General features: G+C 61.9%; 1 protein-coding gene across 1 annotated transcript; it reads left to right on the top strand.

The window, feature by feature from the left end:
• Nucleotides 1-239: 239 nt before the first annotated feature.
• On the top strand, nucleotides 240-12,071 carry Chrna4 (cholinergic receptor nicotinic alpha 4 subunit). Its single transcript, XM_076849249.2, has 6 exons — nucleotides 240-312; nucleotides 1,682-1,833; nucleotides 3,515-3,559; nucleotides 3,632-3,741; nucleotides 8,041-9,415; nucleotides 11,946-12,071. The coding sequence occupies exons 1-6, from the start codon at nucleotides 240-242 to the stop codon at nucleotides 12,069-12,071; spliced, it is 1,881 nt and encodes a 626-aa protein (XP_076705364.1).
• The last annotated feature ends 4,224 nt before the right edge of the window (nucleotides 12,072-16,295 follow it).

The raw sequence follows: 16,295 nt of genomic DNA, 5'->3' as shown, positions 1-16,295 counted from the left end.
CTCCCCCTCCTCCCCTCTCCCCGCGGCTGGAGGCGGCAGGTCCGGGCGGGGCTGCGCCGCGGATCCTACAGCCTCGCGCACCCGCCCCGCAGCCGCCGCGCCCCGCGGGACGAGCAGTCGAGTCGGGCTGGGGGACAGTCGCCCGCGGCGCGGGGCATGAAGTTGGGTGCGCGCGGGCCTTGGAGCCGGGGCGCGGCGGAACCCGGAGCCGCCCGCGTCTAGCGCCGGATCGGTGCGCCATGGAGCTCCGGGGCCCCAGGGCGCCGCTGCCGCTGCTGCTGCTCCTGCTGTTGGAGACCGGCCTCCTGCCTGGTAAGTTTCGGGGCGCTGAACTGGCCCCATTCGCCTCGGTCCGGCGCCCGGGACCCCGGAGCCAGAGGAGGGAAGGCTCCTGGCTGCTGTGCCAAGCCGCGGGCAAGCGCAACGGCGAGGCCACTGAGACCCCCCTCCCATTACCCGGGAGAGGCATGGGCTGTCCTGCGGCGCAGGCTGAGCCCTGGCGCGGAAGGAGTCAACCTCCCGCAAATGCCGAGAGGGGTTTGGGGTGGGTATGTGGGGGTTCCCGCAGCATTTCCGGAGCTGGACCTAGAACCTCCAACTTGGACAGAGATGGAGCGCAGGGGTGCATCCATCCAGCCAAAATTCCCTGCAGATCACGCACCCACGCATGTCTTCTTGCTTAGGGGGTCAGCGGTGGCCTCTGCACTTGGGGCCCCCACACCACCTTTTCTGCTCCTGCAGGCTCTCTCCACCTCTCTCCCTTCCCATCCTCTGGGCAGCCATGCACCCCACCCCATTCAGGAGGGAATATAGGGAATTTAACCCCCTGGCCTCTTGGTGAAAAGCCGTCTGCACTTTACTGGTCAAAGAGACCAGGAAGAACAAGATTAGGGAATGATACTCTGGGCCAGAGGCAAGGGTCCCAAGGGGTCTAGAAGTGGGAGATCCCCAGGATCTAAGCCTCCTAGGAACCTGCTGCTGAGTCTCAGGTAAGCAAGATCCAACAGGAAGCAAGGGTTTCTCCTCCCTCTCCCCAACCCCCTCCAAAAGGCAGCCACCCAGGGGAGGCAGGGAGGCCCCCAGACCACCTGGGGAGAGGAGAAGGGGAAAGGAGGACTGAATGAGGGATCCCTCCCCAGGATGCAGAGTTGGGACTCACCCAGGGCATCCCTGTGCGAGAACACCGGTTGCCTACAGCCCCCAGGGGCCAGGCTCGTTTTCAGGGTGGGCTCCGACTCTACCCCCCCAGACCTCAGAACACAGCTCCTTCTGAGCCACAACTGTGTTCCCTGCCCCTCTGGCCCCCAAGTCCTTGCTCCCACCTGCTGTGCTGCTTTCTGCCCCTGCCCTTTGTCTCTGCTGGTCACTGGAGATACAGCCCTTCCCTCTGAAGTTACGGTCAGCTAGGGAGAATACCCAAATCAGTGAGATGCAGGGTCAGGAAGACCTGACCCAGACTGAGTGGCCTGGAAGAGGCTTCCTCGAGGAAGGGATATTTACATCCAGGGGCAGGGGCAGCCCAGGCCAGAGGGCAGCATGTGCAAGGGTGCTGAGGTGGGAGGTGACTGTGAGGGATGGAAGGCAGAGGACATGGGAGGAGGGGCTGGCCTGAGGATGGAGGACAGCCTGGATGGCCGCCGCCTGCTCCTGCCCCCGGCCACTCGCCTGCCTCTCCCTGCAGTGAGCAGGCCTGCAGAGACCCGGGCCCATGCGGAGGAGCGGCTCCTGAAGGCACTCTTTTCTGGCTACAACAAGTGGTCCCGCCCGGTGGCCAACATCTCAGATGTGGTCCTGGTCCGCTTTGGCCTATCCATTGCCCAGCTCATTGACGTGGTAGGTATGGGGGCCTGGCCATCACACATGGATGACCGTGTCTGGCCACGGCTGGTGGAACAGCTCCACATGGTCCAAAGCCCAAGGACTCTGTGTGGGAGGAGCAGTTGGAGAGTGTCCTAGCCAGACAGGTGTGCAGCAGGAGGCCCAGGAACTCTGCCAGGCAGAGGTGCCCAGCTGCATGCCCAGTATTTCCCAGCCAGGCCTAACTAGTTGGGGTGGGACCCGTCTTGAGGCAAACTGGCCTGGTGGCTTTGAAGAGCCTGGATGGAGCCTGAACTGGGGAGGGGGAGACATCTGCGGCAGGGGTGCAGCATCCCACAAGCCTGGCCCAAGCCTGCCAGGATCGGCCTTGTGTCTGCTGGTGAGGGAGGGGCTGCCTTCTGCCACCCCGGTGTGCTGTCCTGACTCACTGAGGGCAGCTGTGGCATACCAGGCCGAGTGGGGAGCATGACAGGGTCTGGACGTGTGAGGGAGCCCAGGCTGCATGGGACATGCACAGTACCTGGAGACCCTTGTCCCTGTTCAGAGCCAGCACTGAGACCTCCACCCTCAGGTGTCCTGGCACTGGCCCTCAAATGGCTCCTGCAGTGTCCCTGGCTGGGGCTCAGCCAGGGCTGGGGCAGGATGCACAAGACTCCTGGTCTGTGACCACTGCCTTATCTCCTGCCAGGCTTGTTGGGGTCATGCCATTGTCCCTTGCAGCCCAGTACCTCCAGTTTGCCTAGGAGACATTGAGGCCCAGAGTCCACCCAGGCCAAGTCTCCAGCAGGGGACATGGCCCAGCCCTGCTGTCTGCCCTGGAGCTGAGATGCTCATGAACTGCGCACACATGTGCTGGCCCGAGGGTACTGGCTGAGGCCACGGCCCTCCATGGGTGGAGGGGTGCCTGGGTCTGCCTGCTGTGCATGCCCCCCAGGTGCTGGGGTATGGTGCCCCACCCGTGTCCCTTTGTGCATGATTGCTAGGGGTGTCTTGTTTGGGGTCTTAGTCTGGGTGGGGTGGGCTTGTGTGTGAGCTTGCCTGGCCCAGTGCAGAGTAGGCTGCAGAGTCCCCAGAGGTTTGTGCTGAGTTCTCGTGAAATGTGCCAGCGAGTGCAGGGATACATCTCTAGGTCCCAGGGGAACCTGGGGACTGACACTGTGTGACAGGAGGGTCCTGCCCAGCCACTGGGTGGAGGAGCACCCAGTGCCATGGGGCAAGCTGCCTGCCCGCTCCCAGGCTCCTTGGACACTGCTGGGATGTGTGCGGATGAGGTTGCGGGCAACGCAGGGCAGCAGGTGCACTGAGGCCAGGCCTTGGGATATGCGCTCTGCTCCACATCCCACCCCTCAGTGTTCTGCCAGGGAAGGGACTGGCTTGGGCAGCTAGGTGACCTGTTCAGTGAGTGACAGGGAGTGACATGGGTGGCAGGGCTCACCTACGAGCAGCCTGGAGCCCATCAAAACACTGGGGGGCCATGAGGTCAGACAAGCTTGTGCCCAGTTTCCTTCAGGAAAGCTTAGGGGCCTGTCCCCCATCCTGAGTCCCCTCAGGCCACCATCCTGAGCTTGGTTGCCTCCAGGGATAAGGTGCTCACTCCTTTCTGAGTCTAGTCCTGGCCAGTGTGTGCTGTGGCTGGGACTAGAGAGAGGTGTCCCGACCCTGAGGGGCCTCAAACTCCTTCCTGCTTGTGCCTTAGGATGAGAAGAACCAGATGATGACCACGAACGTGTGGGTGAAGCAGGTAAGTGGGGAGGGCCACCTGCCCCACCCTGTCCTCGGAGCCCCCCTCACCCTGCTCCCTCTGTACTTGCAGGAGTGGCATGACTACAAGCTGCGCTGGGACCCCAGGGACTACGAGAACGTCACTTCCATCCGCATCCCCTCCGAGCTCATCTGGAGGCCGGACATTGTCCTGTACAACAAGTGAGCCCAGGGCCTGGCAGGTCGGGTTGGGCTGGCAGCAAGGGGAGCTTGGAGCCAAGGGGTCAGGGCTGGGCCTGGGGGCGGTGAGGGGAGCCAACAGTGCCTGAGTGTGCTGACTGAAGCCCTGGGATCTGGTGGCCTCTTCCTGCTTCCAGTCAGTGTCTCCCCCAAGGGCAGGGAGGTTGGACTCCCTGCCCCAGCGATGGCCCCAGACTCCAGGGTGCTCTGCTTCAGGCTGCTGTGGCCTTGCCCTGCACCCGTCCCCCATGCACTCTGCCTCTGGAGGAAGGTGAGGCTGGGGAGGCTAGCACAGCCTCTACCCATCCCAGCCCCCAGTCCCCAGCCCCCAGCCCCCAGCCCCTAGCCTGTGCTCAGGCCCGGGGAAGCTGGGCCAAAGTCTCACGTGGACAGTTTGCTGTGCTTGGAAGCCAGGGTGGCTTTCCAGGGACGGTCGTGGCAGGGAGTGGCCTCCAGAGCACTTCTGTGGGCCTCTCTGGGGACCCCGGTCCCTGAACTGGGGCAACCTGCTGTGTTTGATCAATTTGATCTGAATCCACCCAGGGATGGTTCCCCAGCCTGCGGCTCTGGCCAGGCAGGGTGGCAGTTCCTGCAACACTTACAAATAAAGCCAATGGAAGCCCCTCCACCCCCTGGTCCCGACCATCTGCCCACAGCCCCGTCCAGGCCCCAGGGTGTCTGTCTGACCTACAAACGTTCCTATTTGATTAAGAATGATTGGGCTCCTCTTCCTGCTAATGGAGTCCAGTAATGGCTGCGGTGTTGGTGTGTGAAGGGGCTCCGGATGGTCTTCCAGATGCATCATGGGAGGCAGTGAGGGGAGGGTGGTGGTCATTACTCTTCCCTCGGGATGGACTCTCTGTCCTTAGCGTTGCCCAGTTTGAACTTGGGGCCTGGAAGTCACCGGGCCTTCCTGGGAGCCACATCCAGCCCAGACCCCACCCCTGGGACCAAGTCTGCCTGGGACAGCCTGTCTGACCCGTGGGGACATTTGTAGAGCAGGAAGCCTGAGGAATCCCCTGGGTGGGACTGGGCCAGGCAGACACACAGGTCTGGGAACCTGTAACAGCCCAGGACCAAATCCCCCAGAACAGGGCTCAGGAGACCCCCTCCTCAGGTCACCTGTTGTCTTCCCTGCAGGGACTCATGGAGACACTGGGGTAGAACCGGCCTCTCTGTGGGGTTGGGGCCAGTGCCGAGGCTTTCTCTGGACAGGATTTGAGGATGGGTGAGGGCAGAAAGGACCCTAGAGTGGCTGACCCTGAGATCTGACCAAAGCCACCAAGGAGGCCTTTTTCTAGGGGCATCTAGCAATTATTGGCTAGGTGGTCAGTGCAGCTGCTGGGCAGGGGAAGACCCTAGCTCTTCTGTAGGCTCAGGAGCCCCTCAATTGATGTCCTTGTCTACTTGGGGCTTCCTTAAGAAGGGTCCTTTGGGGCAGGAACCTAGAAGTTCCTGACGTGATACTGGGCAGAAGGGCAGAGGGTCTTGCTTGGCCTCTCAAGAAGTGCAGTCTCAAGGCATGGCCCCTACCCCCAGAGCTGACCCAGGACCCCCTTCTCCGGCCTCTGGCCTGTGGCAAGTCCAGAACAGGCCATGGTCGGATGGTCCAGCCCAAATACCGGTACCTTTCAGGCTTCCTGGGACATCTGAGGTGCCGGGTGGGGTGTGGGCCTGGGACCTGCAGGGTGCACAGCTGGCCTAGGAAAGGCCTCTGAGGGTGCTGACAGCTTGCTCTGAGAGCCTGCTCTGTCCTGCCCACAGCTGGCCTCTGCTCCTGAGGGAGTCTGCCCTCGGCCTCTGTGGCCAGTGCTCTGCACTTGTGGTTGGAAGGAAGCAGCTCACTCTCAGCTGAGTTCAGGGGGTTGTGTCCCAGAGCCAGGACTGGAGGAGACGGGCGCCCCTGCACACCCTCTCCTTCCTCAGGGAGCCACACAGTAAATGCCTGCGGATGCCACCGCGATAGCAAGGCCACGGTGGCCACAGCAGGCTGTTTCTCCTCACAAGCTCCCCGGTGTGAGCTGGGCTGGGCAGGGTGGGCAGAGCAGCCCTGGGCTGGGCAGGGTGGGCAGAGCAGCGGGGTGCAGCTGGGGCGAATGAGCCAGGCTGTGGCTGCCAGTCCTGTCCTGCTGCAAGGCCAAGGGCAGCTGTCGTCCCCGAGTGTGGGGAAGCCCAGAGCTGGCGCCGCAGCCTTCCACTCACACCCTCCTGCAGAACGTCTGCTGAAAAGGATCCGCTCACGGTGGGAGAATATTCTAATTTGTGCCTCAAAAGGGTGAGGCTCTGATTTGGGGTGAGATGGGGACAGAAGGAAGCAGACCCAAGCCTGATTCCACAAGGGCTGGGATGTGCAGCAAGATCTACCCTGTGCCGCTGGGGGTGTGGGGGTGTTCACGCAGACGCCAGGCCATTCCTGGCTGGGAGGCCTCATTGGGATGCGTGTGGAGCTGCCGTGGCGTCTCCTCCTGCAGCACAGGAACGCGGTGAGAGGAACCAGGTGCTGGTCCCAGGTGAGTCTGCAGGTTCAGAGGTGGGCTCTAGTCCTGCCACTTTGAGGACCTTACGCCAGCATGGGTGGCACATGAAGGGAAGGGGCCTGGTCCCAGGTGGCTTCCAGAGCCTCAAACTGTCAGAACCTGATGGTGCTAGCTAGGGGTGCAGGGCCAGCTGCCAGATGAGGCTCAGCTTTTGCTGCCTGTGGACCTTGGGAAGCCCTGTCCTTCAAGCTGGGCCCTGGGGACAAAGCAGGTGAAGGAACGACTCAGGGCCGGAGGCTCAGGGCTGCGCCTCCTTTCGCCTCCTTAGGTGCCCTCAGTGGGGGTTACTCAGGGCCAGAGGGCTCACCAAGAGTAGAATGAGGTCTCCATTAGCATTTCTGAGCCAAGGCTGGCAGGGACTGCCCAGAGGGGCTCAGGCATTGCTTTCCCTCTGCAGGAGACCTGGGCCCTGGGGGAAATAGAGGTCTGGCAGACAGGTTACCCAAGACAAGAGACATGTGGGCTGGGGCCTTGGAGTCAAGTGGGTCACCCCAGGAGCAGGGAGGGGCTTTGTGGGGGCTGCTTGCCTGGGTGCCCTGGTTGCCATGCCCAAACAGGCATCACTGTCCCTGAAGCCAGGGACCAGGACTGGGAGCTCTGCCAGCCACAGAAAGGGGCTGGAGGGAGGGACAGCATCCCCTTCCTCCTCCATCAACCCCCGGCCTATGGACAAGACACCAATGTCCCCTGAAGCATCAGAGGCAGAGGCTGGCCATCAGACACTGACCCCCAAGTCAGCAACTTGAGTTTGTGTTCAGCTCCTGTGTTGTCCCCCGCAGTTGAGGCACCATCCTTGCTTCTGGGGCCACAGTGTCATCCTCACCTTCAGGGAGATGGCAGCTAAGTCCCTCGGCTAACAGGAGAAAGAGCACCCCTGCTTGGCCATCTGTGGCAGAGGTGAAACCAGGCACCACCCTGAGCGTGGTGCCAGCCCAGAGCAGGGGCCAGCAGGGGAACAAGGCCTTGGCTCCAGGAGGTGCTTATACATTCTCCCAAGCGTGCTTCAGAAGCTGTTCCCGTGTCCATGGTCCTCAGCACAGACACAGTGGGCAGAGGCAAAACCGTCCATCCCCAGAGGGCCCTGTTGAGCAGCTGCTCGGCCACACGTCCTCACAGGCTTTTCAGCCAGGCAGCCAGTGTGCACTGGGTGGGGCCAGCCTTCAGTCCAGTGGCTGCCTGTCCTCCTGGGACAGGCCCAGGGGACCGCTCACTCTTTCCTGGAGACACGCAAGCTCCCATGCACAGTGGACCGCCAGGTCCCGCGGGCCTTCAGGCTACCTGCTAGTGCACTGCAGGACTGTGCCTGCTCCAGGACCAAGGAGGTTAGGAGTCTGCTCCTCCGCTTGGTGCTCACGAGGCCTAGGGGAGGGGAGGGGAAGGCAGGGCAGGAAACTCCCTCCATGCTTTGAACAGTGAGGCCCTGGGGCTTCCTGGCCCCCTCAGACGTACAGGAGCCTGGAAATACCAGGAGCCCCAAGAGAGAAAGCTGAGGGACTGGCCCCAGCCCCCGGGACTATAGTGATCACCAGCAGCAGCAATGCTCTGCCCGTGAACCAGGCCCAGTTCGTCCCTCTGAGTTCTCAAAACCATGTGCTATCTCTGCTCAGGTGGTCAACTGAGGCACACAGGTGGGTGACGGCCCAGGGCCATGGGCTCAGCTGGCTGGCTCTGCAGGAGCGCCCATGAGTGCAGCAGGTGCGAGGGTGGGTGTGTACAGGCCTCACTCTTCTCTCTTCCTGCCCAGTGCGGATGGGGACTTTGCGGTCACCCACCTTACCAAGGCCCACCTGTTCCACGACGGGCGGGTGCAGTGGACGCCCCCCGCCATCTACAAGAGCTCCTGCAGCATCGACGTCACCTTCTTCCCCTTCGACCAGCAGAACTGCACCATGAAGTTCGGGTCCTGGACGTACGACAAGGCCAAGATCGACCTGGTGAGCATGCACAGCCGCGTGGACCAGCTGGACTTCTGGGAGAGCGGGGAGTGGGTCATCGTGGACGCCGTGGGCACCTACAACACCAGGAAGTACGAGTGCTGTGCCGAGGTGTACCCCGACATCACCTATGCCTTTGTCATCCGCCGGCTGCCGCTCTTCTACACCATCAACCTCATCATCCCCTGCCTGCTCATCTCCTGCCTGACTGTGCTGGTCTTCTACCTGCCCTCCGACTGCGGCGAGAAGGTCACGCTGTGCATCTCTGTGCTGCTCTCGCTGACCGTCTTCCTGCTGCTCATCACTGAGATCATCCCGTCCACCTCGCTGGTCATCCCGCTCATCGGCGAGTACCTGCTCTTCACCATGATCTTTGTCACACTGTCCATCGTCATCACCGTCTTCGTGCTCAACGTGCACCACCGCTCACCACGCACACACAGCATGCCCGCCTGGGTGCGCAGGGTCTTCCTGGACATTGTGCCCCGCCTTCTCTTCATGAAGCGGCCATCTGTGGTCAAGGACAACTGCCGGCGGCTCATTGAGTCCATGCACAAGATAGCCAATGCCCCGCGATTCTGGCCGGAGCCCGAAGGGGAGCCCAACATCCTAAGTGGTGTGCACAGCCAGGGACCATCACCTGCTCTGTCCTTCTGTGTCCCCCTGGACACACCCGAACCCCAGCCTGCCTGCAAGTCACCCTCCAGCCAGGTTCCTGCTCCACAGCCCTTGGAGGCCGAGAAGGCCAGCCCACGCCCCTCACCAGGTCCCTGTCGCCCACTCAACAGCCCTGGGGCCCCAAGGCTCACCAAAGCCAGGTCCTTGAGTGTCCAGCACATGTCCAGCCCCCACGAAGCAGAAGAGGGTGGCATCCGGTGCCGGTCTCGGAGCATCCAATACTGTGTTCCCCGAGATGGTGCGGCCTCCCAGGCTGATGGCCAGATGGCTGGCTCCCTGTCCTCCCTGAAGGCCCACTCAGCCGAGCTCCCACCTCCAGACCAGGTCTCTCCATGCAAATGCACATGCAAGAAGGACCCCTCCGTGGCGTCCCCAGTCACTGTGCTCAAGGCCCGCAGCACTGCAGTGCCACCCCGGCACCTGCCCCTGTCACCAGCCCTGACTCGGGCAGTGGAGGGCGTCCAGTACATTGCTGACCACCTGAAGGCAGAAGACACAGATTTCTCGGTAAGCCTTTGCCCCAACCTGGCTGTTGTGAGGTCCCCTGGCCCACGTGTGTGAGGTCCCCTGGCCCATGTGGGATGAGTAGTCTCCCTGTGTTTCTGGCAGATGGTGCAGATTGTGGCTGCTCTGTTTGGGGCACACAGCATGGATTTTGTCCAGAGTCTTGGAGGTCCCTGAGATGAGCCAGGGCCCAGCAGGGCAGGTGGCCCAAAGCAGCTGGTGCACAGTGGCCCAAGCTCCATTTGGGTGCTGGGTCTCATTATCCTGGCGGGTGGGTGAGGGGCAGCCACCAGCAGGCCGCTCCAGCACACGCGCTCCTGAGGGCCTCCAGGGCCTGGGTCAAGTCAGAGGCCTGGGGTCGTGTGGGACCCAGAGGACTGCTCCTGCATCTCAAACTGCCTGCCAGCGGGGCTCAGGCAGTGGTGGAGCCAGAGCCCAGAGTCAGGGACAGGCCAGAGGGAATCCTGGGACCTCCACTGTCAGCATCTGTCCTTTGCATTGACCTTGCCCTGGACAGGCACCTGCCACTGTCCCTGACACTGCCGTCCCTCCTGGGGACCCTGATCTTGTCGGCTGCCCATCCTCCTTCCTCAGTGGAGGGCCTGCCTGGCCCAGGCTTCATCTGAACTGTCTCCCTGGAGCCGAGTGGCCTGGAAAGGAGACATGTCCTGCTGCCCTCAGAGCCGCCTCCTGGCCCTCAGGAGCCGTGACATCATTCCAGGGTCTCTGAAGAGCTCCAGGTTGCAAAGACTTGCCTGGGCAGAGGCTGGGACTGGGGCCACATTTGGCTGAAGCTATGGAAACAAGAGACGTGGGGGGTGGGTTCTGCGGAGTGGCTAATGGGGGTGGGTTCTGTGGAGTGGCTAAGGCCAGCAGAAGTTCAAACGAGCTCTTTCCACAGTCCCGGGACTGGAGCGCCAGGCCTCCCCTCCACCACTGCCCAGCTGCCGACTGTTCTGGCTGCCTGACCTGGTTCTGGGTCTGGGAGAGCAAAGCTGACCTCACAGGATGGCCTGGCCAGCAGGGGAGCTGTGGTCTGCTTCGTCCTCAGACTGGCTGGGCACAGGCACAGAGAGGGGCAGTTCAGGCCTGTTGGGAAGGCAGCGCTGCGGGGCTGCGGCCCAGCTTCCTGGAACAGGCGTCCTGTGGGGCTTATTTAACAACGACTCTGCTACTTCTGAGGTTTTCCACAAGCAAACATGGCCATCGGGCCTTTAAACCATCAGGATACCTGTAATTGCTTTGATAAATCAGGACAGATGCCCCAAAATGAGGAAACTAAACTCCACCCAGGCCCACTCATCCCTCAGCTGGCTGAGCCTGGACCATGTCCTCTTCTGGCCACTCAGGCACAGACAGGCCTGCTGGCCCAGGTCACCTACTCCTGGCCCAAAGGCAGCTCCTATCAAGCCTGGGGCTACCAGGAACTCCCAGGTACCTGACTGTCCACCCAGGGAGACAGTGAAGCCAGGGACAGGGCAGCAGCATGGGCAGCAGCTGCCTGGGTGCCTCAGGGCTGCTTGAGGCTGTCTCAAGAGTGACCACTTAACTCCAGATCTGGCCGGGCCAGTGCAGCACTCTCCCCTAACCCTTTGGTCCCAGTGGTCTGCTGGTGTGTGTGTGGGGGGTGTGCTGCATCAGTCCTGGCAGAGGCAGGGGCTGGGGTCCACTCTCACAGAGGTGTGACCGTGGCTCTCCCTTGGCTGCTCACGTCTCAGTGTCCTTGTTATGGGGCAGTCCGGGTGAGGCCGAGTAGCTGCAGGTGGACATACCTGGTATGGTTTATGATGCTTGCTGTTTTCAGCCACCTTGCTTCAGATCTCTTCCACCACCTCCATGAACTGTCGCCCAGCAACGCTGCCCAGCCCAGTTGTGCCAGGATGTGAGCACTGGCCCAGAGTAGGAGGGCAGGTGTGGATGGTCAGGCCTCGGTCCTTGTTTTTAGGCCCTCCTCCACCGTGCGGCTCAGTGTGGGGGTTCTTAGTGATCAGACCTATTGCTCAGCATGCTCCTGGCCCTCGCCCTGTGCAGCCGGTCTTGTGGGTGGCCCCTCTCGGGCCCTGCTTTCACCATCTGCATATGGGGATAGACTAAGCCTCCATGGCTCCCCCGGATGTAGGACAGAGTCCCTCAGGAAGCTGGACCCTGCCTTCCTCCACAGTGCTCTCCAGCTGGTCTCCTGGGCTCAGGTCAGGTCAGCCGGGGACTCCAGGTGGACCTGCCTCCTGTGCAGCACAGGATACCCTCTGCTTCCACATGAGCGCCTGTGGTACCCTCTGCAGATATCCAGCCTGCCCTCGGGGCCTCTCCCCACCTGACCCCTGCAGCAGCCACTGTGGGTGGAATGGAGTCCTGGAGTTCCCTGGCTATCAGGGGCGTGGCTAAGGTGTGCTCCTTCCCCGTGTCACCTCAGTGTGCATGTGTACCTGAGGGGAGACAGGACTGCCACTTGGGGCACATGGTTCTGAAGCTTCTCTTGTTGCCCGTGAGGCTGAGGGCAGGGGCTAGAGTGACCCTGTGTCTGTGTTTGCAGGTGAGGGAGGACTGGAAGTACGTGGCCATGGTCATCGATCGCATCTTCCTTTGGATGTTCATCATCGTCTGCCTGCTGGGCACTGTGGGCCTCTTCCTGCCACCCTGGCTGGCCGGCATGATCTAGGGACAGAGCCAGCAAGGCCCAGGCTCCTGCAGGACGTGTAGGGCTGGGCCTGCTCCTCCCTGGTCCTCCCACTCTATGGGGCTATGCTGGTGGTCACTTGTCCCCCATCTCCTGTCCCTTCTGTCAGATGGCTTGGAGACATGGCCCCTGGGGAGTCAGAAGCCTGGGGGCTGGTTTTGGTCAGGTGGTCCTGGGGCAGGGGCTGGAATGTGGTTGTTCCGTCCACAGGGTGGTGTCACGGGCAGAGCCCTATGAATGCATCCCCAGCACAGGTGACCTGGAAGCCTCCCGATCTGCAGATGGCCAGGTGTCCTCGTCTCAGCAGTGGCAGCCATCCCACCTGTCCCACAGGGCCGTGAGGCTTTGTCCCCTTTCAGCCCAAGTGGCCCCAGGCCTATGAGGCCTGGCATTCCGGCATCTCCCCCCTGCACCTTCCCTGCCCCCCAGGACCCAGGCCTGCTCACCTGCCAGTCCAGGCAGAGCAGACGCTCTGGTCTCGTGCTCACAGAGGCCCCAGCTGGCCGCACTGTGCTGGTCTGTGAGTTAGGGAGAACCGAGCACCATGCTGAGAGGCCTGCACAGTTCCACTGGAGGGTATCAGGTGCGGCCCCACAGTGAGGCCCCTGGCCAGGAATCCAGCCACCCCTGCCAGGTCATAGGGTCTAGTGAGTGTCCCAAGGACCCAGCAAGCCCCAACCCTAGAGGGCACTTGGGTCGGGGGATTTTCCAGAACCATGAGGAGACCTGCAGCGTCCAGGCCCCTGGCCCCAGCCCCGGGTTCTTCCCCAGCACCCTGAGGTTCCGCCTCTGCACAGCCCAGGAGGCCCTCTGAGACCTACAGACTCCAGGAGGGGCTTCCTGTCATAGTTGCTGTGGCGAGGCTACCCCAAGCACAGCTCACCCTGAAACTGGACCGTTGGCTGGTGGGTCCAGGAGAAAGGCCCTGAGCCATGCAGTGGGGATGGCCTCCCTGGGCTCCCTGACAGGCTGGGACCTTCTAGCTGGTCCTCTGAGGTCATAGGCCAAGTAGGACCTAACCAGCTGTCCACCTTGCCCCGGAGGTGGTGGGGGAGCTGAGGCTTGCTCCCCCAGATAGCACCAGGTGGCCCGGGGTTCACCTCTTGGTGAGGGGAAGAGGCACTCATGGTGACCACATGTATCCCCTACAGCTGAGCCATCCTGGTCCCCACTCCAAGGCATGGCCTTGCCAGTGGGCAGCCCTGTGCCCACTAGCGCCCTCAGCCATCTTGTCTCTGGGTCTCAGAGCTGTGTCCCTGGAGTGTCCTGGGGGAGGTGCCTGAGGACTGAGAGAGCAACTGGGGCCCTAGAGCCACACAGCAGGCCTAGCAGACACAGCCGCTGCCACAGAGGCATTTTCTGGTCCTAGCTGAAAGCTGGGAGAGTGACATCAGGATGAGGGACGTGGCCTCACCCACCCCCACCCACAGGCAAACCTGCAGGGCTGAGCACAGGGCTGCCAGTCACCCCTGCCAGTGCCTGTGGAGGGGACCTCAGTGGAAGATCCAAGGCTGGGGGCCCAGGAGTGGATGCAGAGGCCTGAGTGCCATCTTAGGCACCCCAGGCCACCCAGTGTCCCAGGCATGAGGACCCCGCCTGGCAACCTGGGTCTGCACTGGTTCCGTGGGCTGTCTTATTCTCTTATGCCTTCCCATCCTCAGCTGGAGCCCCAGGATGTTGGGAGAGACCCAGGTCGCTGAGCTCGCACAGGGACTGGGGGCCTGGCCTTGGAGGAGGGTGGCGGGTGCAGAGCTCAGGGCCTCAGGACATGGTTACATCAGCAGATCCAGCTGCCAGATGTGAGGGCAGCTGCAGAGCCCCTGAGCAGGGCAGCTGTGGATGCTCTTTTCTGGGACAGGAGAGGGGAACGTCTGGGACACTCCTGCCAGGACAACCCTTCTGCCACCAGAGAATCCGGGAGAGAAAAGAGCAGTCCTGTCCCCACAGAGCCAACCGTGACACTGTGCACGCATTTGTCTGCAGTGTTGACTTGTGACTGAGGTGAAGTCTGCTCGTGGCAAGTGCATGGTCCCAGGCCTTCGAGTCACTCAGCTTTAAGGAATGGGACGGCGCCACCCCAGACCCTCGATGGGTACCACCACCAGGTCCTGCCCTCCCTGGGCAGCAGGCTCCTGCCTGCCTGCCTGAGTCTGTGCTCCCAGATACTGTGGCGGGGGTCACGCCCAGACTGGCTTCTCTGCGGGGCGTGGGATGAGGGGGTCATGGGGTGTCCTTGCCCACTGCTGTGGTGTGTGTGGGTTTTAGTTGTGGAGCCTCTTCTGTCTGAATAAACAGAGCCTTTTCTGGCCTTTGTCTTCAGTTGTGGCTGCTGTGAGTGTGAGCTTGTCCAGGTGGTGTATTCACACATCTCTGTGTCCATCCTCTTACCCTCTGGTGCCCTTGCATCCTGGGGGCCTTCCACACCCAGGCTGCCCCCTGGGGCCGGCTGACTCCAGGGTATGCAGACAGCGCTGTGGGGCCTGCCCTGCCTCCTCACCAGACTCCACACCAGGCCCAGGCTCCCTGCCCTGTGTCGCCCAGAGACCAAGTCCTGCCCGAAGCAGTCGGACTGGTCCGCCACACACTGTTCGTCTGCCCAGTCTGATCTTCTTAGGAGACCCCAGAGCAGCCTCAGCCTTCCCTCGGCCTTCCCTCGGCTTTCCAGCCTCCTAACAGGCCTGGTGCTCCCCGTGTCCCTGCCAGACACGGGGACCCCTCCTCTCAGGGAAAGCAGCAGCTGATGTCCTTGAGTGGCGCTGGCCTCCACGCTGGGCAGAGCAGTGGCCCACCGAGCCACAGCTCCTGTGTCTGGCCAGAGTGTGTCATTAGCATGGAGACACACAGCGACTGAGGGCACTGCCTGGCTTTGGTGCCGCCTCTGTTTTAATCTGTAGAGAACTGCTGGTTGCAACCAGTGACATCACCGTGGCGACGTCTCGACCCACAGTGGGACACACACTGCCATGGGTGTGCGCCTGGCAGCTGCGGTTGACCTGGGTTTGTGCTTGTTTTGGAGATGTGCAGAGCGCTCTCCACAGACGTGCCATTTACACTCCACTGTCCCCAGGTGGAAGCTTCAGAACCCTAATCCTGGCTGGCATTTCTTGGCATTTGCCTGCCATTCAGACAGAGTGGGGCCCGTGGTTGCACGGCTGAAGGACCTGCATGCGTGACAGACAGCACCGGGGATCCCGCCCACCAGCCCTCCCCAGGCCAGCCTGCTCGCCCAGCTTACCTGGGGTCGCTCGCAGTGTGCTCTTGAGCCCGGCCTCCCTTCCTCGACCTCCTGGGCTTCTGCAGCCTGCAGGTGCTCCTGTGGGCGGCTCCGCGTTATCTGCCCACCCTGCCAACGCACATGGGGGTGGTTCCTTTGGGCGTCTGCACAGTACAGCTGTGAACAGGTTGGGGTGTGCACAGGGCAGATGGCTCAGCTGTAGGGGTGCATGTGGTCAGGGCAGCAGTGGTTACCCACCTCCAGGGTTTGTGCGAGAACCTCGTCTGACCAGGATGCCAGGGGTCCCGTCTACACCAAGGCATCCTGACTTGGCCGGTCGGTGTGTTAGATGCTGCTCTCCTCTCTGTGGCCCAGACCACACTTCTCCAGCTGCTCATGAGGTCGGGCATCTCCCGTGAGGATGTCAGCTGCTCATTCCCATCATCTGCAGTTTCCCACTTCTCCCTTGATTCCGGGTTGAAGGCCTTGAAGTCGAGGGCAGCAGTTTGAGCTGACCCTTCTGCACTTGTCTCCCTTGCTTTCACTCCCTGCACGTGCGTGCTCTGATGGTCAACAGGTCTTGTGTGGGGGAATGTTCTAGAAGTGCTGACCAGGTCAGCCAGGTGACAGTGTGCTCAGGTCCTCTCCGTCCTTGTGGATTTTATGTCTGCTTTCTCCATGGATTCTGGAGGGGAGGGTTGACGTCCCCAAGGTGACTGTGGAGCTGCGTCCCGGGATAGCCTCGAAACTCTACTTCTCTTTCCAGTGTGTCTGCTTCACACTTGGAAGCCCAGCAGTGTCCAGATAGGGCTCTCATGTCCATCTAGGGCCATCGAGTCCCGGTCATGTCATCATATCACTGTAGGGCTGTCGTGTCCACTCGGACCTGGTCCTCCCTTGGTGGCTTGCCCCTCGATGCCTCCCTTGCTGCCACAACGTGCCATGTCTCGAGGCCTGGTGTATCTGACAAGAGTGGCCCTTCCCACTCCCCT

Source organism: Callospermophilus lateralis, chromosome 3 (assembly GCF_048772815.1).
Source record: "Callospermophilus lateralis isolate mCalLat2 chromosome 3, mCalLat2.hap1, whole genome shotgun sequence".
Classification (NCBI taxonomy): domain Eukaryota; kingdom Metazoa; phylum Chordata; class Mammalia; order Rodentia; family Sciuridae; genus Callospermophilus; species Callospermophilus lateralis.
Note: the sequence above shows the minus strand (reverse complement) of the source record. Positions and strands in the feature narration are given on the sequence as shown.